This window comes from Trichogramma pretiosum, unplaced genomic scaffold (assembly GCF_000599845.2).
Source record: "Trichogramma pretiosum strain Unisexual culture from Peru unplaced genomic scaffold, Tpre_2.0 scaffold1, whole genome shotgun sequence".
NCBI classification, from domain to species: domain Eukaryota; kingdom Metazoa; phylum Arthropoda; class Insecta; order Hymenoptera; family Trichogrammatidae; genus Trichogramma; species Trichogramma pretiosum.
In genome coordinates, this window is record NW_019641703.1 from 4475047 (window position 1) to 4502522 (window position 27476).

The window sequence follows — 27476 nt, forward strand, 5'->3', positions numbered from 1 at the left end:
TACAGCCGAGGGAAGACTCTACTCGATGGTCGAGATTTTTTTGCAAACGCTTTTACAAAGATTACTCCGGCGTCGTGTGCGCCGCTAAGGGGTGAATAACCCTCGCATCCCGTGTGTACGATATACCTAGTATATGTATTCAACCTGTGCAGTAGACGCGAACTGGGTATATAGACACACATCGTAGAAGTGACTGATGAAAAAAAAAATACCAGCAAGAGAGAAGATACATACGCACGAGGTGTCAAAGAGCTGTAGCTACGTGTAGATGTGTGTGTGTGTGTGTGTGTGTACATAAACAAACCGCTCTGAACTCTCGTGTGTATTTTCTGCGCGCTGTACCTACACTGCACGTTGGGAATCACTACTTCGTCGATGTCATGTATACAGAAAAAATAGAAAGAGGCCAAAACGTCAGGGAACTTTTGTTGATATCACTTGTATACGTACGACGACAACAAATATCGATACACATACACGTACACACACACGAGAGTCATTGGCGCGCGAGAGAGAAACGATCGATTATTTTCCGATCGACTACTCGTTCTTACACACTTTGCTCTTATAAGCTATTTGTTGCGAGATCGTCGCGCGTGTATATATGCAGTCATTGTGGTGTTTCACTTGAGAGCTGCTGCCACTGCTGCTGTGTGAGGCCAAAGTTTCAAGTTTTTGCGCAACACCATATGGGCACTGCTGCTGGTGCTGGTGTGTGCGTTAGAAAAATAGCAATTCAGGATAATACGATAGATACCACCGAGAGGTATAAGAACTGGCTCGTATAGTCTGGCGAAAAAAAAACCCTCGCGAGAACAGTCTCGTACATGCACCTACTCGCGACGAAGATTTTTATAATAATAAATAATAAGGTGCAATAATGAATGTGCGCGCGGTTGGCTCTCGCATGCGTGACCCGCGCGTTTATTTCGACTGTAATTTTCTCAGCTCGTACCGCTGCTGCTGAATGTCCATTGTTGAATTCTTCGAATTAATTTTGCCGCGGAGCGAAGCGAAATATTTTCAGCCGAGATTTAGACGTATATCGTCGAAAAACTGACTGTATTTTAATACAGTTTTTGGACAAAGCGAAGAAAAAAAAAATATTTGCGGCTTCATTTTAAAAACATATACACGTATATCCGACACACAAAAGTTGGTAACTGGGACGTATACACGTTGCATCTTTTTTTCCACCGCACCAGAGCCAAACTTTTCATTTACGGCGCGCGCGAATCTTTGGTCTAAATTGAATGCGGACTAGGACGCGCGGCGGTGGTGGTGCATACATACACGGAAAAGCGCAGGCTTGCAGTGACTAAAAAGAAAACCAGTCGTTGTCGTCGTCGTCGTCGCTTATGTGCACATGCATGTATACTAGTATTATAAGCGCGCTCTCGTATGTGCACACATGTAAAATCGACGCTCGCGACCTGCGTTGTCGCCTTCTTGCGAAAACTGGTTTCTCTCTCTCTCTCTTACTCCAGCAGCGCGCAGCGTAGTATACGTTTAATGGACGGTATATTATGTAGATATGCCGAAGCTATCCTTGAATATGCTTTTTAATTTTTTTTTCTTTGCCTTTTTTTCGGGACTCGCGCAAACGTATTTCTATCGAATACGTTTGTTGACTTTACGAACTTGTGTTCAATGGAAAAAGTAAAAAGGCGAAAATTCCAAAACTGCGGAAACACGACACGAAAAGAATCTTAATACGACGTCCGCGGACCATGAAAAATAGTCGATTATGTAAATGATATTTGCAGAAGTATAAAAAAATCAATCTCTCCGATGACAAATAAAAATCATCGAATGCAAATTTATCATTAATTTACATGTAAAAATCGTCAAGAATCAAATGAACCGAGAGACTTCGCGGACAGATCTTTTATTTACCGCATTCGTGTGCGCGCTTATCTCTATTTTCCCTCATTGTAGTACGATGCACTCACGTGGCACGTATGTGTATGCGTGTATATGTGCCGCATTCTTCTTATATTCGTGTGAATGGCTCGGCGACAACAACGACGTTGACTAGACGCCGCCTCGCGCGCCGCGCACATTCATCAACGCGCGGAGATTTTAGCGCTGTTCTGCTGCTGCTGCTGCTGCTGCTGCTGCTGCATGCACATAGCCTGCCTGCGCCTAAAAAGAAAAGTAAAAAGTTTCTCGTAGGTCGAAAATAGTTTTTCCCTTGCGCCGTTAGCGAGAGGCGACTCCGGCGTCAACCCTCTTTTCGGCACAGAGAAAGAGAGCGAGAGAGGGAAGAGTGAGTATAATTCCGCACTCAAATGCTCGGCAAAGGAGTGAGCTCTGTATAGTGTCGCGCGCGAGAGGTCGCGCAGCAGCCGAGAGAGAGAGAAAAGAAAAAAGAGCCTGCCTGTGAATGCTGATTACGTTCGTACGACGACCCCGCAAAAGAGAGAGAGAGAGAGAGAGATGGTGCGGCTGTATGCACGCGACGACGACGACGACGACGACGACGATGTGGATCGTGGCAGACGGATCGTTACACGTGATTTTTCAGCTGTATATGCGACGATGTGTACGTAATGTTGTTCACATCGAGCCTTTTAATTTGTTTCTGTGTGTATATGTCAGAAATCTCGAGGTGAAACTTTTTCAAAACTTTACGAGCGCGGTACGTACCCGATGCGCCTTTGACTAATTATGATCCGACCTCGGCCGTATAACGAGTAGAGATGGATTAAAGCTTCATTTCGATGTTTTTTTTTGTCGATCCCTTGAATTTCGAAATAACGTACGATTTTGCTTTTTGAGTAATTGTACGAGCAAGTAATCCAAGTAATACAAAGTGTTCGGAGTGTTTTATAAAAACAGAATTATTTGGAAATTGATTTTTGAGATCAATCTAGATTAATTAGCATACATTTCCATGATCCATAGACAGTCGCGGGCACAAGTGCGCATGAATTTCATAACAAACCTCGCTCGTTTTGCCATTTCAAAGTCAAGTCATTAACATAATTACCTGTAACGTAGTGGTAACTTTTTTTTTCGCGTAACAATTAATTTTATCGATATTAACGCGCGCCTCGCGCGATGTATACACTCACGAAATCACGGTCTGGTTATTTTAGCATGATTTTTTTAATGCGTAATACAAGACACGCGCGTGCGAGTATCAATGACCTTTTTCAGTTTGATAAAAGTAACGGGGACAGTACTGTGGCTTTGAAAAAAAGCAGAAAAAAATATATATACAACGATCGTCGAGGTAATGGCTACAGACGAAATTAACGGACTCGACGAAATTGGAGGTATACATATACGATCGTCTGGTCGTACGGTGGCCGAAGAAGAAAGTGGCCAATAATATAAGAGGTGCAATAATCTTTCTTTACTCGTAAGTGTGCATCATCCGCGTCGAAAATGAGGCGCGCGGACTTGCATGACGCGCGTGCGTGTACAAAACGAGGCTCTCTCTCTCTCTCTTTGCTGCTCGCCTCTCTGTATATATAATAATCGTAAATACACATATAACGTAATGTCAATAATAAAGAGAAGAAAGCAAAACGGGTTATCAGCGGTATTAGTGCTGCGGTTACTCACACAAAATATATTCTATTGTTTTATGCTCAATGGGATCCGAGAGAAAAGAGAGCCTTGATCTAATAATACGTCAATTAACAGAAATCGCAAGTGTTAGGCCTTAAAAATTTCTATTTCATTGCCTATTTATTTCGACCAAGTAAAAACTTTGAAAACTTTTACCTTCGAAATAACGCGCGCGCGAGGCGTTATTAGTCAGAGAGTCGGTCTATATTATATTCATGAAACTCTCGACGATGATGGTACCTCTGTAAAAACATAAAAGCATAATAATGGAACTGCTGCTTCCTGCGCTCACGCGTGAGGAATCGTGAAAATACTTACGGCAGCAGAAAATAAAATAAAAAAAAAGTCGAGAGTGGACTGACTAATCCTCATTGTTACGTCGGCGCGATTACTTATTTTGCGAATACGAGGAATTTTTAATTCAGCCGCACGTCGTTTGGCAGCTACCTGTTTCCTCTATATACTACCTGTGCGACGCGCTCCCCCGTGTGTTACACAAAAATGTGTATTACTATACGGTACGCTAAGCACCGTAGTATCTTCTCGGGTTTGACTTCTGTGGCGTTGTATTATAAATCTGCCTAACAACTTATATAAACGCAAAAGTTGATCAGAATTCCATTAGGATTTTAAAATAGCTCATCATCAGCTAGCGGCTAACGCGGAGATCCCGAGGCGTAACAAATTTTATTTCCGAGAAATCTCTCTTTTTTTTCTACTTGGCTCGTTCGCGAGCAGCAGCAGCAGCAGATCTCTGTGTTTTATTTTGCGCTTTTTTTTTGCTTTAATTGAAGCAAACAAATCGGAGCTTTGTATAAGAAGGAAAAAAGAAACTCTTTCTCTCTTTTGCAGTAGCAGCAGATAGAAGTTATAAAGAAAAAAATATTGTTCGAAGCTGCTGCTGCTGCTGTTACTGCGCTCGTATAACGCACGAGTCAGCAGCAGCAGCGGCATCAGAAGAGGTTGCTGCAGCGCCGAAACGAGGCACTCGAGAAAAACGAACTGCCTGCCTGCCACCGCCGCCGCCGCCACACGCGCGCGTCAAGAGCATAGACTACTCCTTTAGCTATATAGGTATGCATTTCATATAAAATACGTGCGGGAGGGCTAGTAGTCTCGCGCGTCTCTCTCCGGGATAACTAATTGCGCGACTCGACCGATTCTTAATTAATACGAGGAAAAACTGTCTGGTCGCTATGTGCGCGCAAACTAACTCAGCACACGTGCAGCTCGTAACAAAAAGTTTCCAAGAATTTCAGCGCGCGCAGAGTCCTTGTGCGCCAACAGCCTTTTTTTTTATCAAGTGTATATCCGCGAGTAGGTATAATACTTTTTTGGTTTTTCTATACATCGAGATAATCGATGCGGCTTATGTATTCGTTGATTCCAAGTTGTGTGTACTTAGCGATAACGAGGTCTCTTTGTACAAATTGGACGAATGCTCGGCCTTTTTTTCAAAACTAAAACGTATAAGAGTGTAATCGTTCGAAATTTCAAGGGACTCGGTACAAAGATGATTATTACATTTAGTTCAGATCTAAAGCTTTCCGTAGCGGTAGATATGCAAGTTCCGAGATGCGATAGTAGAGAGAGAGAGAGCAGAGGGGAAAAAATTCGAAATTAAAGAGCAGTGGATTCGTTTATGTACACACATCGGTAAACACACTCTTGAACTGCCAAATGTATACACCTACTCTATAAACACGCTTGTAATGCGCTCGAATCCTTCACGCTCGACTATTCTCAAAAGTACACCGAGTAAATAAACATGCGCCTCTATATGTGAGTGAATGGACGTTTGTTTTCAATTTTTTCGGAGTCTGTGCTTCTAATCGCGATCTCTTTTTTTCCCTCTTCTTGTTCTTCTTCTCTTGTCCGTCTCGTTGCGGCGCGCGTCACAACAACGGACGGACACATGGACGCACGAGAGAGAGAGAGAGCGTTTGGTGTTTACACTCGTGCCGCGCGCGCACGTTATCAATTATAGGGAAAGAGTTTTCGTATCGTATCGCCGCGGAGCCTATGTGTTTGCATACGCAAACGTTGTTTATAATTGGAAATTCAAATGACAATGCGGAGGCCTCGATATGTAGAGAACACTTCGTGCATTATTTACATTATATAATTGAAAAAGAAAAAGAGCGTTGGTATCTCGAGGTGCAGTTTTATTTATTTTTATCGTCATCCGTATAGCAGCTCTCGCGCGGGGCCAAGTGGAGACAGAAACGGACCGATACTTCAACACAGGCATAGTATTCTACTACTACAACTACACACACAGACGTACGGGCGCACATAGAACCGGTTTTTCGACAATGGCGTCCTATACGTTTAAAATATTCATATGCTTGTTTACGGTCGCAACGAGTATATGGTCGACCGACCGACCGCGAGGGGGACTTTTCATCCGTATATGTGGAAGATAGACTCTACTCGCGGTTCATTTATACATGTATACAGGTACGCGATTCAGAAAAAAGCCAATCGCAGAAATGTTCGAGTATACGTATTTTATATCGGTGGAAAAAGCCGTTAGTATAGATAATATATATGTGTTTGTGTGTGTGCGGACCGTGGCCCCTGAGATTTTATTCCACAACTGGACAACTGGACAACTGCGAGATCGCGAGCATTAAAAAGCCGTCGCGTCGCAAAACAACCGCAATAGGACGGTCGCGCGCGCGCTAGCACAGAGAGAGAAAGAAAGAGATCGGCATCTAATGCCGATTATATAGCATCGCGATCTCTGCTCTGTGTGTAGGACGAGTCTCTCTTCGTTCGTTATACGGGTCCTATGAGCACGAGCGTACGTACAGCATTACGTGCGCACCGAAGTCAGAGGGAGAGACGGACTCTCGGGCCGACCGTTAAGCGCCGCGGGAGGAGGACAACGAAAACGACGAAGACGACGACGACGACGACGACGACCGAGACTGAGACCAAGGTGGAGTATATAGGTAGCGCAATGAAGAGCGCCCAAAGGGAGCAAAGAAGGCAGGCAGCACAAGGAGGTAAGGCAACACACACAACGGCCAACGCAGCGGCAATTCTCCTCGGTGTATCCTCGCGCGCGACCTTCGGCGGCAAAAAAGGCGCATACGTATACAGCACAGTCTCTCTCTACTATGCTGCTGCACGTTGCTGCTGCTGCTGCTGCAGGCAAGATTCGCTTTTCCCTCCCTACTTATATTATATACTCGGTATGTGTGTTCCCTCTTCCTTTCTCGCGCGCGCGAGAGGCCCTGCTGCTGCTGCTGCTGGAGACGCGCGTTCCATTCGACGCGTAAAGTAAACCCTATATGTGTGTTTGCGCGTGTGTGTGTACACCTATATACACACATACACAGGGCGAATATCTCGTGAAAGGAGAGACTCGCGATCCGGCAATGGCCGGTTATAGTATACACGCTGCTGCTGCATACTATATAGAATACTATACCTGGACAGTACGCGCGCGCGCGAAAATACGTGCAAAAAAAATCGTCCACACACACGGCGGGGATCGTTTACGAGCGTCGTCCTGTTCCTCCTCCTCCACCTCCTCCGACTCGTTTGAATTTGCTCTTTGGAGGTTATACGCGGGGAGGACCTTTTATAAAAGCGAAGGATCTTTGCAGCGAACGGAAATACGCTATTTTGGGAGATTTCAATGCCGAGCGAGTATCGGTAATCGTTTTATGAAAAAGTTGAATCGAAACACAGCGCCTGGGAGAAAAATTTGCATCCGGAGCGCTGAAATCCGAAGCTATGAGCTATTGTGTATACGCGAGGGACGCTTCGGTCATCGACGACGATATTTGCATATATTTATTCACGCGTACGTGTGTGCCGATGACGATGCACAACTCGAGCGCTAAAATGCGTGCATGCACTCGACGAGCTGGTTTACACGGTATATATGTAACGTACGATTCAGCACGAGATTCTTACGCTCAGATATCGAACTACTACTATACGCGCTCGTAACGCGCCGACATCGGCAAATTCCAATCCACCGTCTCCCGTTTACACACACACACATTCTCGTCCCTGCGTGTATATATATCGTATAACTAAACTGCAGCGCATGCAAATTCACTCACCTGTGGCCAAATCTTCTCGTATCTCTCTCTTTCTTCTGTCCTCTTCGTTGAATCGGAGCGGGATACGCAATCGTACGTACTATCGAAACGAAACAGTGCCAAAACCCGCGTACGACCCACTTGTTACCCACTTGTCACACACTGTATTCTGTATATATTCGTTAAATCGGTGCACTGATATTTATAATAAAACACACAAACTCAAGCACGGTATAAACGGAGCAAGTGTATCATACGAACTCCAAAGTGAACGAAAACAACGAAAAAAAAACTTGAATAACGTAAAACTCAAACAAAACAATAAAGAATAATCACAACACCACCACGGTTCACAGACACCTTGACATGTGCGTAAATATTTCGCTCTCTTATACACATGCACGAATAAATACACAAGGATACCAATATTATGTACTACGTACTATACTACGTATGTATACGCTTATGTGCCGTGTAGTAGCGGCGCGCGCGCGAGCGAGGGTGACTATAGCAACGCACTTGTGCACCACGAAGACACCGTCGTCGTCGACACAAGAGAGAGACACACACGTATACTACGTGCACTCCGCTTTTTTATATATACACGCACACACGGACACTCTTTTTCTCTCTCTCTACCTACACGCTGCTTCTTTATGCATCGTGCCGAGCGTGTGCATGCACGCACCTATATACTCGTGAACGTGTGCAGCAGCGGCAGCTCCTTCGCGCTTCGAACGGAAGTCCGAGCTGCACTCGCTCTCCTTTGGCACTGCACTCACACACACACACGCGTAGTGTGTGTATTATGTATTTCAAGAAACACCGCAACAAAGACAACTGTTACGCACATGCACCACTACCTTCTGATATTCTTGAATGTAAAACGCATCGATCGCGCGACGCGCACTCGATCGAATGAATCTCTCCAACGGTGTGCTGCGACGCCGATTCGATTTTTTTTCTTTCGCTTTATTTCAAATCGAATCGTAAGAACGCGCAACCGTCGTGCACTGTAACGTAACGCAACGGTTCAATAGGTGAGATCGAACAGTGTTCGTATTGAATCAGAGCATTCGTATGCACGCGCTTTTCGTGCAGTGAAAAAACAACGCGCGATGCAGCGCAGAGAAAATTTTTGCTATATATGTATATGGCTGTACGTCGATCTCGCGAGTAAAGCAACGCGACTGCCGCCGACAAACTGAACTGACGCGAGAACGCGCGGACAAGCACAACTGCTGCTGCTGCCTCTCAGCTTGCCACCGCCGCTGCCGCTAAAATATATAGGTATACCTATATCTATATACCTACACCGCCGCTCCGACTCTTCTCGTTCGTTCGTTCGGTTTATAATCTTCCAAGTCTGCCGCGTGCTGTGCACTGCCCGCCCGCCCGCCTACCACGCGCGAATTTCGACGGAGCTTCGCCGGTGGGACGCTCGGCGGCGCTAAATCCTGCCTACAGATAAGGATATTTTAATGCATAAAGGGCGAGGAGAGGATTTTTATAGGCTCAGGTAGGATGAACGTTACGCGATCTTTCGCAGCGGTTTTTCGAATGGAATGGAACGTTATTGAACGCACGAGTGGAATTCGAATGTGGCGTGTTAAATGAAAAACGAACGTTTACGAAGGTAGATAAATTTTTTATTTTTCAACTTATTTTACAACTTATTGATTATTGAATAGATATGAACACAGAAATTGCGATGACTCGAAAACTCATTACTTTTCGTTCGATGAGTCTGACTTGTGGCTTTGCAGCTCGTAAATCTGAAATTACAAAAAAAAAAACGAGGGTAATTATCAATCGATTCGCGATACGATAACGGGAAAAAATTTGGAAATCGATATTATTGCTCACTTGAATGTAGGCCTCCGTGAGCGTTATCATTTGCGGCAAAATCGGAGTGACGTGTAGATCCTGCAGCTCGTACCATTGTTGGGTGGCCTTGTGCAGAATGTGCACTCGGTAGGTGCCGTGACTGGGCTCGCCGTCGTGGACCACGTTTGCGACCAGATCGTAGGTCGTGCACGGGTGCATAGCCTTGACTTCCGGAGTCAGGATGTCTCCGAAATCGATGTTTCTGAAAGGTGAAAAAATTACGATTTTTATAGTGCGGAAGAAATTTAGATCTAGGATTTTTTTTTTAACGGATAACGTACTTGACGGGAAAATTGACGATCGTAGGATTCTTTTCCACGAAAAATGTATTTCTCGTAAAGCGTTTGATGTACAGAATTAAATACGGCGGTAATTCTCTTATCTCGAATCTCTTCATAAAATTCTCTTTGTAGGTTTTATACTCTTTCTCGTTTATAGCGTTGAATTTATTCAACAGAGTCCATAGAGTTACCTAAATAAAAATTTTACAAATCGTTACAAAAATTACTTAGAAAAATCTTACAAAAATCTTACAAAACTTTTCCATTTTCTGCGACGGTAAAAATGTTACCTGCGGAATAATATTTTCTGCGTGTTGATCTTTGAAAAGCGGTGGAGGCGGTAAATCGCAGGTCAAGTACAAAAATGGACTTTCCGTCAGCGTTTCTGCGTACTCCACGGTACTCATCAGCTCGTTTCTTTTGCTTTCCTCTAGCTCAAGGGGTGGAATTTTCCGCGTGTAGATTCTCATTTGTCCCAAAAATGTTTTGTAAATGATGCTCGAGTTTTTTTTTTTGGTTCCATTTAGAGCTAAGTGTAGAGCATTTAAGAACCAAGATAGGAAATCCACAGGATCACCTTTGTAAATGGAATGAAAATTAATTTAAGTTTGAATTATTTAATTTAAGAAAGAAAATTCATTAGGTAAATATGAATTACCCTGCTCAGTAAATTGAAATTTTTTTTTACTCCATAAAACTACTGCTTGGAGCATTTCATGAGGACTTACATGTGCCTTAAAATTTCTAGGATTCCATAATTTTCTCATCAATTCTCCAAACCTTTGTACTAAAAGGTATGACGAATCCCCAGGTGGTCTTTTTACTTTTGAATAGTTTTTAGCTCTGAGGAAGTAATTACGTAGAGGTGTGACATGAGACAATGCCTGTAAGAAAATTTATTATAACATCTTATGCAGTTATTTATTAAAAAGTATTCAAATAGATCATCTCACTTGTAAAACAACATTGCAGTAATCATTCTCTTTGATATTGTTCATGCCCACAATACCAGGTGAGTACATTGAACCATCAATAGCTCTTGATAGTTTTCCATTGGTATCTAGCTGCTCAATATGAGCTTTGTCAAATGTTGGATTGAGCACAAATTTAATGTCATCCAGAGATGAATCTAAAATAAGGTAAGAATATCAATTAGAAATTGTCAGACTGTATGAAAATAAAAAGTAATTTTTCACATACCAATGATTTCATAATTATCAGGCAGACAGTAAAATTTGAGAGTATGAAGATTCAAAAAAACATGATGGCTATCAGCAACGCTGTGCGTATAAGCGTAGGTATTGGTTCCTCTACCTTGAAAATATTTGCCACACACTAAGCAAGCATAGACATTGATCCTTGACAGCGATACAGAACAGAGCTTTTCAAAATCAAAATCTAAAAACTGTCTGTTTATCGTATCCAGATAAGGGCATAGTCTAGGTCCATCTCCAGCTTTGGCCAATTTATTGCTCGCTAAAAATTACGAAAGTTGAAAAATGAAATCATTCCCAGAAATAATCATAAACAAAATTAACAGTTAACAAGTTTAACCTGATCATTCAAATTATACTTTTTACCAAAGAAATTTAAAAATGCCAAAGTTAATGGATACAATTCAGATAACTTACGTTCATCGTCACTCGATTCATCGTAATTTTCGAGTGATCTTTTTATTGCTTCTTTCTTTTCTTCCTGAGAATCTGACATGATAAACACAACAAACGGTGTGCGCCGACCGAGCCGTCAAAAGCGTCTGTATATAAACTATAAAGCATGGCCTAGAAAATTCTTGCGAATACAAGCGAGACCGGTCGCCAACCGACAGTCGGCATTCCGTTTCTTGACCGTTTTTGCCGTATACATCTACAGGCCAGCTGCACAATATCAAGCTTCATTGCCGAGTCAACAACTGCGAGATGAGAGGAGTAGGGCATATAAATGCACCGCACACAGGCAGCGCACACAGGGTAGGTAATCATAACCCACAAAAGCTTGTTTTATGTATTCGCGAAGCGGCGTTCGGCGTCGCGAATCATTATTTTGTTGAAATAAGTTCGATATCAATTGAATAAACGAGTTTCGTGGACTATGAAAGATGATTGTGTTGGTATTTTACAGTACGCTTTTCTTAAGAGTATTTGATAAAAGAAAATTCGTTTAACGAGTCAAGTACGCGATGTAGCCGGAACCAAGAGGTGCACCGCCTTTCATTGTCAACTGTCTGTTTTCCCTGTTGATTGTACTGTATTAGCAGTCAAAGATTTAATGAAAATTAATTCTGAAATTCTTGCACCGATGATTTATTAATGTGATTAAAAACAACTCGATCCTGCAGGTGAACAGAATGACTATTTTGAAAAAGATTTTGGCATTTTAATGAATCTCATTTTTGCGTAAAATTTTTCGGCTAATCAATTTCTTAAAATTAATAATAACTAAAATTTTAAAAATAGAATGTTTATTTAACTGGCGAAACGTACCACGAAGACATTAATATTTTCGGTTAATCCGAGGAAATTAGAAAGTGTTCGTTCAACGGCGAAAAAAATGTGCCTACGCAAAAATAATAACATTTTCCTATGCCAAAACGAGATTTTCTTAAAAAACTATTAAAATAAATCACTAATAAATTTTGTATAATCATTGTTTCAGTACATGGATGGCAGAGCCAAGAAAAATTTGCCAGTGATTGCACTTAGATGGAAAATAGTCTAAAAGTTGTCAAAGCATTTTAGTTGCAATGGCTTCAATCCATCAATTTGACTATTTATGTAGATTATGTAGTGATAAAGTGGATCATCTCATGGGTGTACCAATTTTTGAAGAATGTACAACGAATATTGCAAAAAAAATTACAACTGTTTTACCAGTCAATGTGAGTAAAATTCAATGTACAATTTGAATTTCTGAATAATTTAACTAAAATCTTACTCATTTACAGATATCGATAACGGATGAACTTCCAAAAGTTGTTTGTGTCAAATGTGTATACAAACTAGAAGACTTTCATGTTTTTCGTGAAAAGGTTTTACAAACAGAAAAAATGTTTATTCAGATGGCAAAGTCACTAACGAAACATAACATGAATTCTTTAAATGGAATCACTGCAAAAGAGATGCAAAGAAATATTGGTAATTTAGAGAATAATGTAAATGCACTTGATAATCATGATGTCTTGACTCATAATGCACAAAATGGTCTTCACCAAATAGCAGATATTGACAATTTACATCTTCCTGGTAGTAGTAGGCAAATGGTGGTGCAAGAAGAATTATCTCAACAAAATGATTTGCCAGTATCTAGTTTCCACTTAGTTGGTGATGCATCTAGAATGGTAGATGAACAAATGCAAACTGTATGTAATAAAAGTAAACTATAGTCAATAAATTTAATCAATAAGTATTTAAACTACCAAAAATTTTAGGTAACAAGTTTAAGCCAAGACTTAGCCATAAACCTAGATGGCAATTTGACAGTAGGCAATATTAATGTGGGAGATCATCTTAGCCATATAGATATCAACTCCTATGTGGATTCAATGTCATCCACAGCTAACGTACAGCTTCAAGCCGAAAAACTCATTCAATACTGTAATGAAGTAAATACAGACTCCAATATTATGGAAGAAGAACATCATTCTGTGGCGCATTCTTCAACACAAAGTAATATTGATGATGATGGTATGGGTTCTTCTGAAAACACAACACATGCTTTTACGTTAACTTCTACAAGTAATGATATGAACAATGAAAATGGAATGGTCATGCAATATACCAAAGGAACAAAAGATGCACTGATCGAAGATTTATTAAAAAACCCAACAATTGATGAAAATGAATCTACTTGGTAAGAGTTATAATTTTAATTAGTTATTTTTATATTTGTTTTCTATTAGTATTTATTGTACTTTTTATTGTAGGTATATCTGTCCTTTTTGTAATGAGGCATTCTCTGAACCCAGTAATCTTTTGTTGCATTTTGAAGAGCATTTTTATAGCTGTTTGAAATGTGACTTGTACTTTACCAGTATTGATGTTTTTAATTTACACAATCAAAACTGTTTTGTAAATAAGTCAGATTTTACTGAAAACAAAGAACAAATCCAGTTCTCTGAAGTTCAACCACCTGTTGAAGAGTCTTCAGAAAAAAAGCCACAAGGATCTCGGATAAAGTGTGCACCTAAAATTTGTACTCATTGTGGTAAAGAGTACCCTACAAATTACAAATTACAAGTAAGTCATCCCTGTAAAGACAAAAACATTAAAAACGTTATTTTTTAAGCAATATTTAGTATTGAACTATACTATAAAAAAGTTGGTTAAAATTAAATCATTTTTAAACTTTTTAGGAACACATGCGCAAACATACAGGTGAAAGACCATTCCAATGCAGTTTGTGCGAAAAAGCTTTTCGCAGTAAAATAGGTCTTGCTCAACACACCGCAACACACACAGGTCAATTTGACTATAGTTGTTCAACCTGTGGCAAAGGCTTTCAATGCAAAAGTTATCTTATTGTGCATCAACGAGTACATTCTGATGTTAAACCATATTCTTGTTCAACTTGCAACCAAAAATTCAAAACTAGACAATCATTATGTGACCATGAGAATCGACATAAAGGAGTCAAACCTTATAAATGTGAAATTTGTGGCAGAGGATTCATCACTAAAGGGTTGTGTAAAAGTCATCAAAAAATACATTCTGGATTAGATAACAGACAATATCCTTGTGATGTATGCAACAAAATGTTTGTTAGCAAAAGTTATCTGAATACTCATCTAAGGATTCACACTGGCGAAAAACCTTTTCTTTGTGAAGTGAGTTAAACCACATTTTTGTTTGCTACCAACGTTTTTAAGATTTTATCAACAATTATTCTAATTTTTTTTAGGTATGTGGCAAAGGATTTCTCACCAGAGTCGATCTTAGAGTTCATTCAACCATGCACACAGGTAAGAAAGACTTTGAATGTGATATATGTGGAAAAGATTTTGCTCGCCGTTCAGCATTGCAATGTCATAGACGATCTCATACGGGTGAAAGACCGTACCGTTGTGATGTTTGCAATAAAACTTTTACGCAATTTAGTCCGATGAATATTCACAAACGTTTGCATACCGGTGAACGACCTTACGCGTGTGATATTTGTGAAAAATCGTTTACTTCTCGTTCTACGATGATGTGTCATCGCAAAAAACACGACAAACCCAATGAAGAACCACCGTCTCTAAATGAACTGAAATTAGAAGAGGATGGCAAAGACACAAGTCATTTGACTGAAAGTAATGATGGTACTGACTAATTTTAGATACTCTTAAGTTGCAAATATCTTTAAGAATTTGAGTGGCTAACCATTGTTCTTGGTGCAGATAGAATTTTTGATAAGTGATTTATACAAAAAACAAATGTATATATATTTTGTACATACAAGTACTTTTGATAGTTCCATATATTTTCTCGCTAGCTTGAATCATGTACATAATTTTTATATTATTATCATGACAACATTTTAGAAAGTAGTTAGTATAAAAATATCAAATATTTTTTTATCTAAAAAAACCAGCAAAAAAATTTGTAATGCTTCGAAATTGCATAAAGTGAATTTACTTTTAAAATAATTTATATTGACTATGAACGATGTATCATGATTTAGATTACTATGATGCTTGTATTAATAGTAGTCTTAAGTATTGTAAAATATAAATATATTTATTAGTATTTACATCAAGATTGCATAATACTTAACTAATGTTTTTTATACACTAAAATTACATCAAATATAATTGAAAGTATTTGCTGATTGTAATATGATGAGTGCAACAATAAATCCGAATTCATTTGTTGATAATTTATTGTGATTGAAAATTTCGAAATCATTAGTTTGGTTTTCACATAAGTCTTAGAGTGTAAAGTGGGGTCAAGGAATCACTACAAGATTCTGAATTTTTGTGTAAAAATTAGTTTATTAATCATTAACAATTACATCACAGCGACGCTATCGAAGAAAAATTCTCAAGTCTTTAAATATTACTGATTATCCGCTACCCGCTGCAACTTATCCAGCAGACTATTTCCAAAGGACTGGGTGTAGCTGGGACTGATGGCCGACAGCAGTGCGTAGATCGTCTCGTAGCACTGACCCACCTCCTGCTCGCCGTTGACGCAGTCGTGCCGATCGCCGACGACGCTGAAACCGGCCGTGGTCAATCGGATGCACAGCTCGCTGCCCTCGAGCGTCGTCAAGTTCAGATGGATCTTACTGTTGGAGTTTTGGATGTCCGGGGCCTCGCAGACTCGCAGTTCGCGCACGTGATCTCGCACGTCGTTTATGACGGCTCGAGCCTCGAGCTTCCACTGGTTGGGGTCGTTCAAAACTCCGTCTTGATCGTTCGACTGCATCATCTTCTCTGCTCTCTTTTGCGGTTAAAAGCACCTGTAGAGATTCGATCGAGTGCACTTTTATTTGATAGGCGATTACGATCGACGATCGATGCACTCGGACACGTTCACTTCGCACCCGCACCGCAGAAGTTAAATTATTTCCAATCAATGAACGATGTCTTCTGCATGTTGGTTTGTTTACGTTTTACGGATTGTTTACGTACCGCATGGCTAGATACTGATGCGTCATATGATGTATACAAGGACTACGGTGCTGCCACAGAAAGAATCGGTAAGGTAGAACATTTCGAAGATCCGAAAGTTTCGCTTGTCATCGGCTGACAAGTATGCCCGTCCGATCGACAGTATCTACTTATCGTAAAGAAATATTTTTCAACTCGAAGAGAGAAAAAATCAAGATGCGATCAGTGACGGTATCTTACGACAGGAAGGAAAAAACCGAAGAAGGAGGCATCAGCAGAATAGATTAAATAGCCAATGGCCCATTTACACTTGTCAGAAAGGCATTTAAATCTCACGTTTCAAGAGCATCAGATGGATTTCAAAAAGTCTCTATGAAAAAAAGTAAGAAGATCTGTAGAAATGACAGCTGTCACGTTCAAAAAAGAACAACAAGCGATCAATGACGCATCTCTCTGCTTTTGTACTGCAGCATTATTTCAAAGCTATATCGACTCGCTTTTTCAAAAATCGCCAGGCAGATACGTACTCCACTTTTCACGCGTCAGCTCGCATGACTCGCCGCCATTCACCCAGATGGTGCGCAGGAATTTCAAGCACATACATATAGACGGTCGATCCGTAATTGGTTCTATATAAAAAAAAAATCACCTCTCTAAAAATGGTTTGATTTACTTTTTCGAAAATGACACGCGTGCACACACACACACACACACGGATCCGAATTTAGATCGGCCGCGAAGGTCGCGTATGCGTATAGCAGCACACGCCTCGGTATTATATAGCAGCGGAGCTTTCACAATTTTCGCCAGGCGCATATAAAAGGAAAGTACGACGATTGCATAATTGCAGTACTCGCTTCGAATCGGTAATTTCTTGCAAAAAAAAAAGAACGAAGCGAAGCAAAAAATCTTATCGGCGCACGAATGCGCTATCGTATTATGTACAAGCGATGACGATAAGTGACATGTCGGCCCAGATCGACTTGTGCTGGAGACAGATGTATAAAAAAAAAGTTATTTTTGGGAATCACGGTGTGAAGAGCTTTATATATAGGTCCCCTTTCGAATGACTCATATTACGGAGTTTTATCGCTGTGTGTACACTTTACACATGCGGGCATTTAAAGTTTAAACGCGCCTGACTGTGCTCTGCTGGTGTTAGCCTGTATCGCACCGCCACCTGTCTCACAGGGCGCACACTGCAAGGTGTTCTTCTATCTTTTTCTTTCTCGCTCTCGGCGCTATGCTCTCATGAGGATATCACGCAGCTCTAGCAGCGCAACAGCCAACGGCACAGCACAGCTCGACTTTCGTAGCAGCAGCACAGCATATATATACATCGCGTTATATACAGTCAGCAGCGCCTGCTTACGTTTCAAACGGCGGTTCAATGTTTTGTCATAAGTCAGCTTCTGCTCCAGTGACCCTTGAGTAGTGCGCAAAGTAGTGCACGTGTTTAGGAGGCAAACAGCTGTTCGCGAAATCGCGGGTGGACGAGTGCAGCGTGTTGTCGTGCGCGAGCCCCCCTTCAAGATCATGGAAGAATAGTCGTCGTCGTCGTCGTCTTAGCCCCGAGTCTCGCGGATATTTTATCCCGTCCAGTCGTGGTGTTTTTCGGTGCATCGGGGGAACCTCGAGGCGTGCGTGAAAGTCGCACTATACGCTTGCTTGCAACATCTGTGTAAGTGTGCGTGTGGCTATAACCTTAAAAGAAAAAAAAGAGCGAGAGAGAGAGAGAGAGAGAGACTTGCCTTCGCGCACCGAGTGTCCGATCGTGCCCCCCGTGCGTGTGTGTGTCTTGTCTGTGGAGGCCTGGGTACAAGGTGTTTTAAATAAACAAAGGTAATAATGGATTATGATGGTGACTACGATGAAGAATTTGACGTGGTAAAAGAGCTCGGCCTGCCACCAGGAGTCTACGATCTCAAGATCGGCAAGTCGTTCTTCCACGAGACTGGCTTTCACACGCTCAAATGTGAGTTTGCGTTTTTTTTATTTTTAGAATAGAATATACAAATTTTGGAAAGCCGTAAAAGGCTTTCTTCGTGGGCCTCGTGCATCGAATTAAAACTTGTGTTCTATCTGATTGCAGATGATTTCAAGCCAGCCAGCGTCGACGAGTCCCAAAGTGCCAGCATATACGTAGGAAAAAATAATAAACTGACAGTTACTGTGCCGAATCCAGACGACCATGCCTCCAACACAGTGTACAAAGGTTCAGTCGATGATTGCGATGACGACTGGGTGTTTGTTATTGATAGCGAAACCAGAGAAATAACTCTAGAACAATTAACCTCTAATATAGTAGTAAAAAAAACTAGGTAAGAAAATTTATTCTTGCATTCATCGCAAACATATGTAATCATTTTTTATCTCTTTGATTGAAAATTTTGTAAAACAATTTTTTATTTGCTTGCAGGTCAGATTTAGAAACAATAAATTCAGATGTTAGGAATGGAGGTGATTCTGTGCCAAATCAAAATTCTGGTGATTTAGAATTAGAAGAGAAGAGAAGCCCAGTAAATCGAAATCAATCCAGTCCTAAACATAAATTCAGAATTAATCCCACAAGTCGCAATAAAAGTACAACCAAGGTTGTATCTGAACATAAAAAGAAGCCAAGTAATGATGTATACCCAAGGAACAATCGTGCCCCAGTCAAACCAAACAGTCCAACAATGCCCACAAATGATGTTTTATTGCCTTCTCCACAAGTACCATTTGGAAGCCTTCCTATGATAGGGGATGATTTTACAATGAATACAATAAGACCACCATCACCTGCGTCACCTGTGCACGAAAACAATTACAATAATGATATTAATAATGTAGGTACAATGAGTGATTCTAGTTCTAGTAGCAGCGCTAGCTCTTATACTTCAGACAGTGATTCTGAGCCTGAAAAGACTTTTAAACCTGATAGAGTCAATCACAATGATAAAACAAAAATAGCTGATAATTATTTACTAACTGAAGACTTACAATTATCATCTGAATCAGATAGTGATTGAAAATTGTTTTACACTCTTCCAGTTTGAAAGTGGAACAAATTTTTAAAATATAATAATATATTTTTGTTAGTAAATGACATATTTTTGTTATAAAGTGTTTGCAGTTGCCTTAGCAGTATGAGAGAAGTGAAAATACTTAATATGCATAATAATTTTTGAAGATCTTTTATTTATCAAGAAATTTATATGTATATATTTATAGATATTTATTATAAAACTTGAATATTTGTAAATAATATGTACTTGTTATAATGATAAGCATGGATGATTGATTTTGTCATTACTTTTGTGCCTTCTACGTACAAAGAATAAGAATAAGTCTTAGGGAAAATTTTTAAATATTGCCATGTAAATTGTACTCATGTACATATGAGATGTTTTGACTAATATTCAGTTTATTTGAATTGTTAATAAATTTATAATTTTCAATTTACAAATGAACCACATACCAAGCATACATTTATTTTTCTTTTGAAACTTTGTGTTAGATCTTAGATCTGCGCATACAAGATGCTACCGCATACTCTAGTTGAGTGAAAATCGGTAAAGTAGAAACATATCTAGCCTAGCGCATTTCAAAGAGCGAGCGCTACACCGATGTAGTCGAAAAAATTTTGAGTTACGTAATTAAGCTGTGACAGAACTTTTATTGTCGTGATCGAACTGTACATTCGCAGTTGAATTAATTTTATAGTGGCGCTTTCATTCGTCATAAAAAATTAATTTTTGGACCTCGTAAATTTTAATCACTTTTACAAGAAAACTAGTTCCTAATCCCGGCACACTGTGCAAGACTCAGTATCATTTTTTAATTCTCACGAAATTATTATAAAAAAAACAATTTTATTTTAATTTTTGAATGCTTTTCGTTATATTGCATTTTTGAAAGTTCCAAAATTTTGGTTTGTCACTAACACGTAACCAATTCATAACATTTTTCTTTAAATTCTGCGTGTTGAATTTTTTCTTCTTTCGTCTTTCATGATTTTTTAAAATGCGTCTCACGAGCGAACAATTTCAGTTGAAGCGAATAGCGTACGATTCACCATTCGGATACTGTAGCTTCAACGGTTCATTCGAAAGTTACGACACATGAACGTCTTTTAAAAAATATCATTTGTCAGAAAATGCAAAACAAAACAAAAATTCAACACGTAATGGACACGAAAAAGTATCATGGAAACAGTTTTCATTGAGTGAAAAGTCAAAGTTTTGTAATTATAAATAAAAAATGGAAAAGAGAGGAAAAAATTCTACTCATGAATGAAAAAAACAATTTTGAGTTAAGGTATACGTATCCCTTTATAATTTCTGGAAGTTTAAAATATTGAGTTATTAAAATGTATTTAAAATTATAACGTTTTTGTACTCGTAAAATGACGTACGATTTTAATAAAACGGTCACGTTTCTAATAAAATATTAGCTTATAAAATATGCTCCAATGAAATATTTCCTTATTCACAAAAAGCTCGCAACATATAAAGTTTACTTAAACTTTCAAAACACACCTTACAATGATATACATATAAATAATGTAAGTATAAGATAAAAATCGTTATAAAAATGTATCAATAATAATTTTTGTACGAAACTGTTGCAAAGTAACAAAAGCATGGACTCCAAGAAATTGATAATGGATATTTTCAAGATGTCAAAGACAGACCCAAAAATTGTTTACGATCACTTCGTTTTGTCGTTAATGTGGCCTCAGGGTAGTTGTCATTACGTCCGATACGAGCATATTCAGGATGAAAATGAGCGGATGAGACTGATCCAAGAATCCACAAAGAAAACGTGCAGCGAATGCAACATGCCAACGGATAAAAGAAACTGGACCATTCACGGCTTGTGGCCAAGTAGCGATACACTAACAGAGAAAGAAAAAATAAAGCATTTATATTATTGCAGGGAAGACGAAGTTGACGAAGGATCGTTCAGTACTGATTTAAAGAAGAATCTAAAATCTAAGTGGATTTCTTTCGGTAAACGTTCTGACTCAAAATTTCGTCGATATGAGTGGAACAAGCACGGTACCTGTGTGAAAATAGACGACTTGAACAGCCCAAAAAAATATTTTAGAAGAACCGTAGAACTTTACTTGAAGTATCAACCCGGTATATATCTACATGAAAACGCTAGAATCATATCGGGAGGCACGTACCCAATTAAATTAATACATGATCGTCTAAAAAAATTCCTGGGTGCTATTCCTACTATCGTCTGCTATCAATTGGTTCGTAAAAATATAAATTTGCAATTTAATACTAATTTAAACCCTTTATTGATGAAAAAAACGTACTCAAATTATAGAAAAATGGTAGCCAGTATATCCGAGAGATACGTATTTGCCTGGACAAAGAACTTGATAAACCAATTAACTGCAAATATACTCTCAGCTCATGTTATCCTTCCAAGGATCCTGAAAAAAAAGGTGTTATTGAGGCTATTTATCAGAAACCTAAGGAGCCTTGCTCCAACCGTAGATACGTATAATAAAAGATCTGCTTTGAGAGCTTTTACATGTATTTTCTGAATGAGCGAAGAAATCAAGAAACGAAAATTGATCATTATCACAAGCAGATACAAATCCAAGTATTAATAATCTGTTAATTTATTGAAATCTATAATCAATCCTTTAAATATATCAGCCCTTGATTAATCCATAAAAATAGCAGATAATGTGCAAATGTAAGCTCTTTAATCGGCTGAACCATCCCCCTTTTAGTTTACAAAAGAAAAAAAAATGAATTTTGCGCGCGAGCCTTACAAATAATGACAACGAACTAATGTAACCTCAAAAGTCAACAACTCAAGATTTTAATTCAATATTAGGGGCAGTATCTTTAGTAAGCGTCAATTTTGTCAATTGGGAGCATAATAAATCGTTGCCCCAGAGTAAAAATATATCTCTTTAAGCTAAGAGGCAAAAAAGTACTAAATTCCTATCTTACAAATAGGACTTGAGTACGTTTTTACCTCCGAGTCTAAAGATATAACTTTTTCCTCTTCTTCTGATATGTTGTCTACTGTATTGATTTTGAGCTTATACTCCGAACAACGTCGTCGAAGTTTCAAGAATTTCCAGCCCACTTCGATTAATAACTCAGAACACCATCAATAATTTATTATGAAATCATTTTTCAAAGTCTTCAGATTTTAATTTTTTGTCGCTCGAGAATATGTAGAACCAAAAGCAAACAATATTGCGCTTATACTCGAAGCTCTGTTTAGATAAGTCGTCACATCGGTAGTGCTAACATTTACAATATTCCGTCTTTTTTGGAAATTAAAATTTTTTAGATTTATAAGTGTACCTACAGTTTAATCTGATCGGTGATTTTAATTGTTCTGTTGGTTTTCGATGGGAAGCCTGAAAAATTGGAGCCTATTGAAAATAATAATACCTTCAGTATTATAAGGCTGACTGATCAAACTTTGTAGTGTAGCTGTATGGACGCCAAAAGCTATCCATCTCCATCTATTGACGCAATGATGAACCATGATGAAATGGATATTAAATTTGATTTTAACGAGCGTATACAATTATTCCCAAAATTACTTCCAGCCTGTAAAATAACAATGATAAAGAAATTAAAACACGAAAGAAAGAAAATATTTCAGCTTATCAAAACTGAATCAATTACTTTTTTAGAGAGAGAGAGAGAGAGAGAGAGAGAGAGAGAGAGAGAGATTAGTTACCGTATGTCGCAACATCTTTACTCAATTGAACGATTTCTATCCCACATGGAAAAAATTTCGCAGCTCCATGATCATCGAATCGAACGACTTTTCTTGGAAAGAAAGAAAACGAAAAACTCAGATGTGGTAGTGGCGCTGCAATGAAATCTCGATGTACATAATAATGTCTTACATTGAAAAATTGAAATGCGCAATACCGGCGTCTAAGGCGCCGTCGTTGTCGGCGTAATTAAAAAAAAAAAAAAAAAAAAAAAAGAAAGAAAAAAGACGAAGAAGAGCTCGGAGTCGCGATGCTTCGCAGTATAGTATATCTATAGTACGTATATAACTTTGGCAATTGGAAAAATACAAAAGCTCTGCGATTTACAGTCGGCGAAAGAGAGAGAGAGAAGAGAGAGAAGGGAAATGACAATTTCATGCATATTTCGAGGTGGCAATGCGACGCTGTATATACGATGTATATAGAATAAGACTACGCGAATATAATAGAGCGTGCGAGCGACGAGCTGGCATCATCATTAAAACATGGCGTTCATGCATATTCATAATGTAATAGACTATGTATAATTCGGCAGCGAAGTGTAAGTTCAAGAAAGTTGCCATCGCATTTTGGGTACGAGGAGCGCGCAGCCAGCTACTGTTTGAATTATTTCAACTTATATACTCCGACTGCTGCTCCTACTCCTACTGCTGCTGCTGCTACATGGCTAATGGGTAGATCTGTATTAACGAGTAGTCTCGAGGCTTTTGCTGGGTGGAGCTTTCGAAGCACGGCGTACACCTACCCCCCACGATGCAAGTCCCAACGTCGAAGAGGCAGAGGAAAGACTTTATATCATGTGACCGAAATGCGTAATCGAATGATTATCGATGGAAAATGAAGCGATACGATGTGTGTTGCCTCGATAGAAGAAAAAAAAGTACGTAATTTAACGGTCGAGATCGACCCCTCGAGTTTCGCCCGTAGTTCGACGAAGCTTTACTGATCTTCCACTCGAATTGCCTATTGTACACCACGATGAGCGCTTTTTCTCATTCGACATTATACGTACACAAGATGTTCAAATTTACGCACCAACGAAAAATATTACGTATGGCACTGCGCACGAAGCAGTGCACACGTGCATACATATAGGCGTCTGCCGGAGCTGCAGACAAGAACAACCCTTTGAAAAACGAAAGTGCAAGTTTTTCGCCCGACACGCGTTGCTACGAGCTGTCGACGTCATCGTTGTCATCGTCGTTGCTGTTATTTTTGTTGTTGGAAAAGTCGGGTTCAAGGTTTTCTCTTGTATATACGTAAGCAAAGAGAGAAAAGAATCCAAAAGAGAGACGAGCGCGCAACAACGATATTCATTGTCGCGCTAGGATAAAAGGTATAAAAGAAAAATGAAGAAGAAGAAGAAGCGCCAAGAGCTCTAGCCTATAACGCAGCGCGCGTCTTTTCCTTCAAAGTCGCTCTCGCAATTCCCGTATAAGGTATATATACGCAGTGGCCGCAGGACAAGGGCATCTCCTATATACACACACACATTTACGCAGCTATATGAGAGAGTTGAACCCCCATGCTACAAAGGGCGCCAGTGCGAAATAGGCAGAAGCAGCAGCAGCAGCAGAAAAAGGAAACAATGACTCGAGTGCGAGAGGGAAGTCGTAAAAAGGGGGAAAGGTACAAATGAAAGCAAGTCGGAGTTCGCAGTCGTCGTCGCCGTGGCAGTTCGAGAAAGCGTTACATTATATACGTATACGCTCGAGGTACTAATAAGGCTCGCTCTGCGCGCGACGAGTCTCTAAAACGCCGTCGTTGTGTCCTAGCTTCTTCGCTTCTAATAACTTATACGTAACAGTACTGCAAAGCGCGCGAAAAGATGCATATGCCAGGCGCGCGACGCATCAGTCGACTCTCTTCTCGAACGATAAGAGCTGAGCTCGAAAAAGCCATATTGCCAATTCGTTCGCGCGAGCTTCGTGCGCAATTTAGCGCCACGCGGCCATTATAATATCCTATTCGTCCCGTTCGTTTATACTGTTTATCGATAAAAACTTTTGCCCCTCCTCCCCTCTTTTTGTCCGTTTTACTCCTTTTTATAGGCGAGCCCGTTAAATTTTGCCGTCGTTTTATGCTCTCGGGCGCCCGATCATAAAGTCCCCCCTTTCCTCCTTCCGAAGCTCCGAGAGCGCGCGGAGATTTTTACGATTACGTAAAACTGTCCTTTCCTCGCGCCAACAGCAGCACCATGTATAGCGATAGCAGTAGCAACGCCATAGCCACTCGGGCTGCTCTTGCAAAGCAGCAGCAGCAGCAGCAAAGGGTTCGAGAGCTCTTGTTCTTAGCGGCAGTAATCCATCAAGTGTGAGAGAGAGAAAGATAGAGACTACGGGGGTGGAGAGAGAGAAAGCTAAGTAAGCGCGCGAGGGGTTAGTTTTAGCAAGTACTCACACGCACAAGTGCAGCCGAGGAATAATCCTCTAATGATTTTGCTCTCTCTCTCTCACTCTCTTTCTCCGAGTCCGATCGTTTTTCAAACTTTTCTATCTTTTTCTCCGAGTGTATATATAGTATATTCGTGCGTTTGGCTGGACCCCTGGTCCTAAGCCAGCTCTTAATTACCGCGCACTGATCCATAGAGCTTTTTTTCTCTCTGTCTCTCTCTGCTACCGACTGTACTGCGTACTCCCAGTAGTAGAACGGTAGAAATCGTTTCTGGCAGAGGATTTTGACTCGACGCCGCTGCGCCGCGCTCCTTAACGCGCGAATAAATCCCTGCCCTGTGCTCTGCCTTGGCTCGCGCTCTCGACTTTTCTCCCGATTTGTATAGTATAGTTGCAATCGATGCTCGTTGCTGCTGGCCGAAGTGAGCCTGCGGATATCTCTCGACTGCTGACTTTACTTTCAATGTCTTAGTAAGAAGACGAAAACGTCTTCTTTTTACGTTAAATATATCCATCTATAGATCGGAGGTACATTATATACCCCTAGGATTTCTCGATCGTTAATCATTTTCATGCGTGTCGGTACGCCGACGAGATCGGCGAGGACACGATATAATACACGACGATGATATACAATCGACCTTATCGCGTCGTAAACACACACCCGCGCGTACAAATACGGCGCATAAAAGACACGATATAACGCGCGCGAGTCTTCGCACCATATAAACACGCGTCTATACAATAATACTGCCAATAATTGCCTTCCACCAAAAACTGCTGCTTTTGCTGCCGCTGCTGCTGTTCGTGTGCAGTCGACTCTTGAATCCAGAGAAAGAGAGAGAGAGAGAGAAAAAAAAGGAAGCGATGGGATCGATGGACGCTTATACGTTCGATGTTGTGTGTATACGGTGCGGACGTGCCGCGGCGCGGAGATAAGACGGAGATATTTAATGACCACGACCGATCGTCCAGTGGGTGTGGTGCCTTTTTCACGAACGCATATCGGCTTTGCTGTATACGCGTAGTATAGTGAACGTTTTTACGCTCTTTTTGTGTGCATAAAAGTTGCACACGATTCCGAGCACTCGAGCGTTATTTCGATACATCAGCTAAGTTATGCAAAAAAAAAAACGCACATATGCGCGATATTATTTTCTCCCTCGAAATTCTAATTTCTTGCGCGAGCGCGCGCGCGGGCGGGCTGAAACAATCTGTTTCGTTTTTTCAGTTTTTGTCCATATGGGAACGCACAAGGGGTGATGGTGGTGGTGATCGTCGTCATCGCGGGGATAAAAAAAAAAAAGTAACGAAACTATTTGTTGTACGAATTTACATTATAGACACTCGCTCTTCTATACAATATACGCGATCTGAAAAGACGGCAGGAGACTCGAGCTTGAATATTTCGCGAATTCTGGTTTGATTGGTTGCTGCTCCCAGGAACAATAAAGCAAACAGTCGTCGTCGTCGTGATCCCTCGAAATCTCTGGGTGCGTCCACAGTAGCCATGTTAGCCGGGATATCCTGGCACAGCTAGAGCTACGATACAAATAAAACCAAGTAATACGGTTATTGCAAACTGCTTATTTAAATTACTTTTTTTAATTTTACCCGGCTCGAAAATGTGCATAGTGCCCGGTGTTCTCCTACTCGCACTCATTTACTATATTGTTTTATAGAACGCATTCCAGTTTAGTGATAACCTGGGCTTTTAACTGATTCGCACCTCGGGTACGAACCGATTAAAATAGGTTTTAATCCTGAGCCTTGGTGTACAACCAGGTTTTTAACTAGATTTAATCTTACATTTAATCTATTTTTACCACCATCGGTTACTCACCAGCTTTATAACCGGGTTTTAAACAGTTTTATATGATTTTTTACATCTGAGTATCGGCCAACATTCTATCGGGTTAAAGCTCGATTATTCAC

General features: G+C 40.2%; 5 protein-coding genes across 6 annotated transcripts; 3 read left to right on the top strand and 2 right to left on the bottom strand.

The window, feature by feature from the left end:
* Positions 1–9332: 9332 nt before the first annotated feature.
* On the bottom strand, positions 9333–11571 carry LOC106655518 (U4/U6.U5 tri-snRNP-associated protein 2-like). Its single transcript, XM_014375944.2, has 8 exons — positions 11440–11571; positions 11009–11284; positions 10762–10937; positions 10467–10692; positions 10099–10385; positions 9809–9999; positions 9507–9729; positions 9333–9415 (listed from the first exon to the last, which is right to left on the bottom strand). The coding sequence occupies exons 1-8, from the start codon at positions 11516–11518 to the stop codon at positions 9368–9370; spliced, it is 1506 nt and encodes a 501-aa protein (XP_014231430.1). The 5' UTR covers positions 11519–11571; the 3' UTR covers positions 9333–9367.
* A 50-nt stretch (positions 11572–11621) lies between these two features.
* On the top strand, positions 11622–15265 carry LOC106654720 (zinc finger protein 260-like). Of its 2 annotated transcripts, none has more exons than XM_014374730.2 (7): positions 11622–11778; positions 12464–12686; positions 12753–13166; positions 13236–13657; positions 13731–14043; positions 14160–14630; positions 14705–15265. In XM_014374730.2, the coding sequence occupies exons 2-7, from the start codon at positions 12552–12554 to the stop codon at positions 15113–15115; spliced, it is 2166 nt and encodes a 721-aa protein (XP_014230216.1). In that variant the 5' UTR covers positions 11622–11778; positions 12464–12551; the 3' UTR covers positions 15116–15265. The 2 variants fall into 2 exon arrangements, with proteins under 2 accessions (XP_014230216.1, XP_014230208.1); XM_014374722.2 differs by lacking the exon at positions 11622–11778 and adding an exon at positions 11803–12146.
* Positions 15266–15769: 504 nt separating this feature from the next.
* On the bottom strand, positions 15770–16409 carry LOC106655727 (GSK3-beta interaction protein). Its single transcript, XM_014376259.2, has one exon. The coding sequence runs from the start codon at positions 16213–16215 to the stop codon at positions 15841–15843; it is 375 nt and encodes a 124-aa protein (XP_014231745.1). The 5' UTR covers positions 16216–16409; the 3' UTR covers positions 15770–15840.
* Positions 16410–17702: 1293 nt separating this feature from the next.
* Positions 17703–19854, top strand: LOC106655354 (ell-associated factor Eaf). Its single transcript, XM_014375698.2, has 3 exons — positions 17703–18372; positions 18490–18718; positions 18817–19854. Exons 1-3 carry the CDS (start codon positions 18246–18248, stop codon positions 19406–19408), a joined length of 948 nt encoding a protein of 315 aa, XP_014231184.1. The 5' UTR covers positions 17703–18245; the 3' UTR covers positions 19409–19854.
* Positions 19855–21021: 1167 nt separating this feature from the next.
* LOC111694470 (ribonuclease T2-like) lies at positions 21022–21902 on the top strand. The gene is made up of 2 exons (XM_023462860.1): positions 21022–21642; positions 21720–21902. Exons 1-2 carry the CDS (start codon positions 21022–21024, stop codon positions 21900–21902), a joined length of 804 nt encoding a protein of 267 aa, XP_023318628.1.
* The last annotated feature ends 5574 nt before the right edge of the window (positions 21903–27476 follow it).

What these genes read in the sequence shown, in the direction of transcription:
- LOC106655518 (XM_014375944.2), bottom strand. Translation starts at nt 11,518, where the DNA reads ATGTCAGATTCTCAGGAAGAAAAGAAAGAAGCAATAAAAAGATCACTC. An exon ending in TGATAATTATGAAATCATTG is followed by an intron (nt 10,938 to 11,008) that starts GTATGTGAAAAA and finishes ACCTTATTTTAG; the next exon opens with ATTCATCTCTGGATGACATT. An exon ending in ATTTCAATTTACTGAGCAGG is followed by an intron (nt 10,386 to 10,466) that starts GTAATTCATATT and finishes CCATTTACAAAG; the next exon opens with GTGATCCTGTGGATTTCCTA.
- LOC111694470 (XM_023462860.1), top strand. Translation starts at nt 21,022, where the DNA reads ATGGACTCCAAGAAATTGATAATGGATATTTTCAAGATGTCAAAGACA. An exon ending in CTATCGTCTGCTATCAATTG is followed by an intron (nt 21,643 to 21,719) that starts GTTCGTAAAAAT and finishes CTCAAATTATAG; the next exon opens with AAAAATGGTAGCCAGTATAT.
- LOC106655727 (XM_014376259.2), bottom strand. Translation starts at nt 16,215, where the DNA reads ATGATGCAGTCGAACGATCAAGACGGAGTTTTGAACGACCCCAACCAG.
- LOC106654720 (XM_014374730.2), top strand. Translation starts at nt 12,552, where the DNA reads ATGGCTTCAATCCATCAATTTGACTATTTATGTAGATTATGTAGTGAT. An exon ending in CAACTGTTTTACCAGTCAAT is followed by an intron (nt 12,687 to 12,752) that starts GTGAGTAAAATT and finishes ACTCATTTACAG; the next exon opens with ATATCGATAACGGATGAACT. An exon ending in GATGAAAATGAATCTACTTG is followed by an intron (nt 13,658 to 13,730) that starts GTAAGAGTTATA and finishes TTTTTATTGTAG; the next exon opens with GTATATCTGTCCTTTTTGTA.
- LOC106655354 (XM_014375698.2), top strand. Translation starts at nt 18,246, where the DNA reads ATGGATTATGATGGTGACTACGATGAAGAATTTGACGTGGTAAAAGAG. An exon ending in TGGCTTTCACACGCTCAAAT is followed by an intron (nt 18,373 to 18,489) that starts GTGAGTTTGCGT and finishes ATCTGATTGCAG; the next exon opens with ATGATTTCAAGCCAGCCAGC. An exon ending in ATAGTAGTAAAAAAAACTAG is followed by an intron (nt 18,719 to 18,816) that starts GTAAGAAAATTT and finishes ATTTGCTTGCAG; the next exon opens with GTCAGATTTAGAAACAATAA.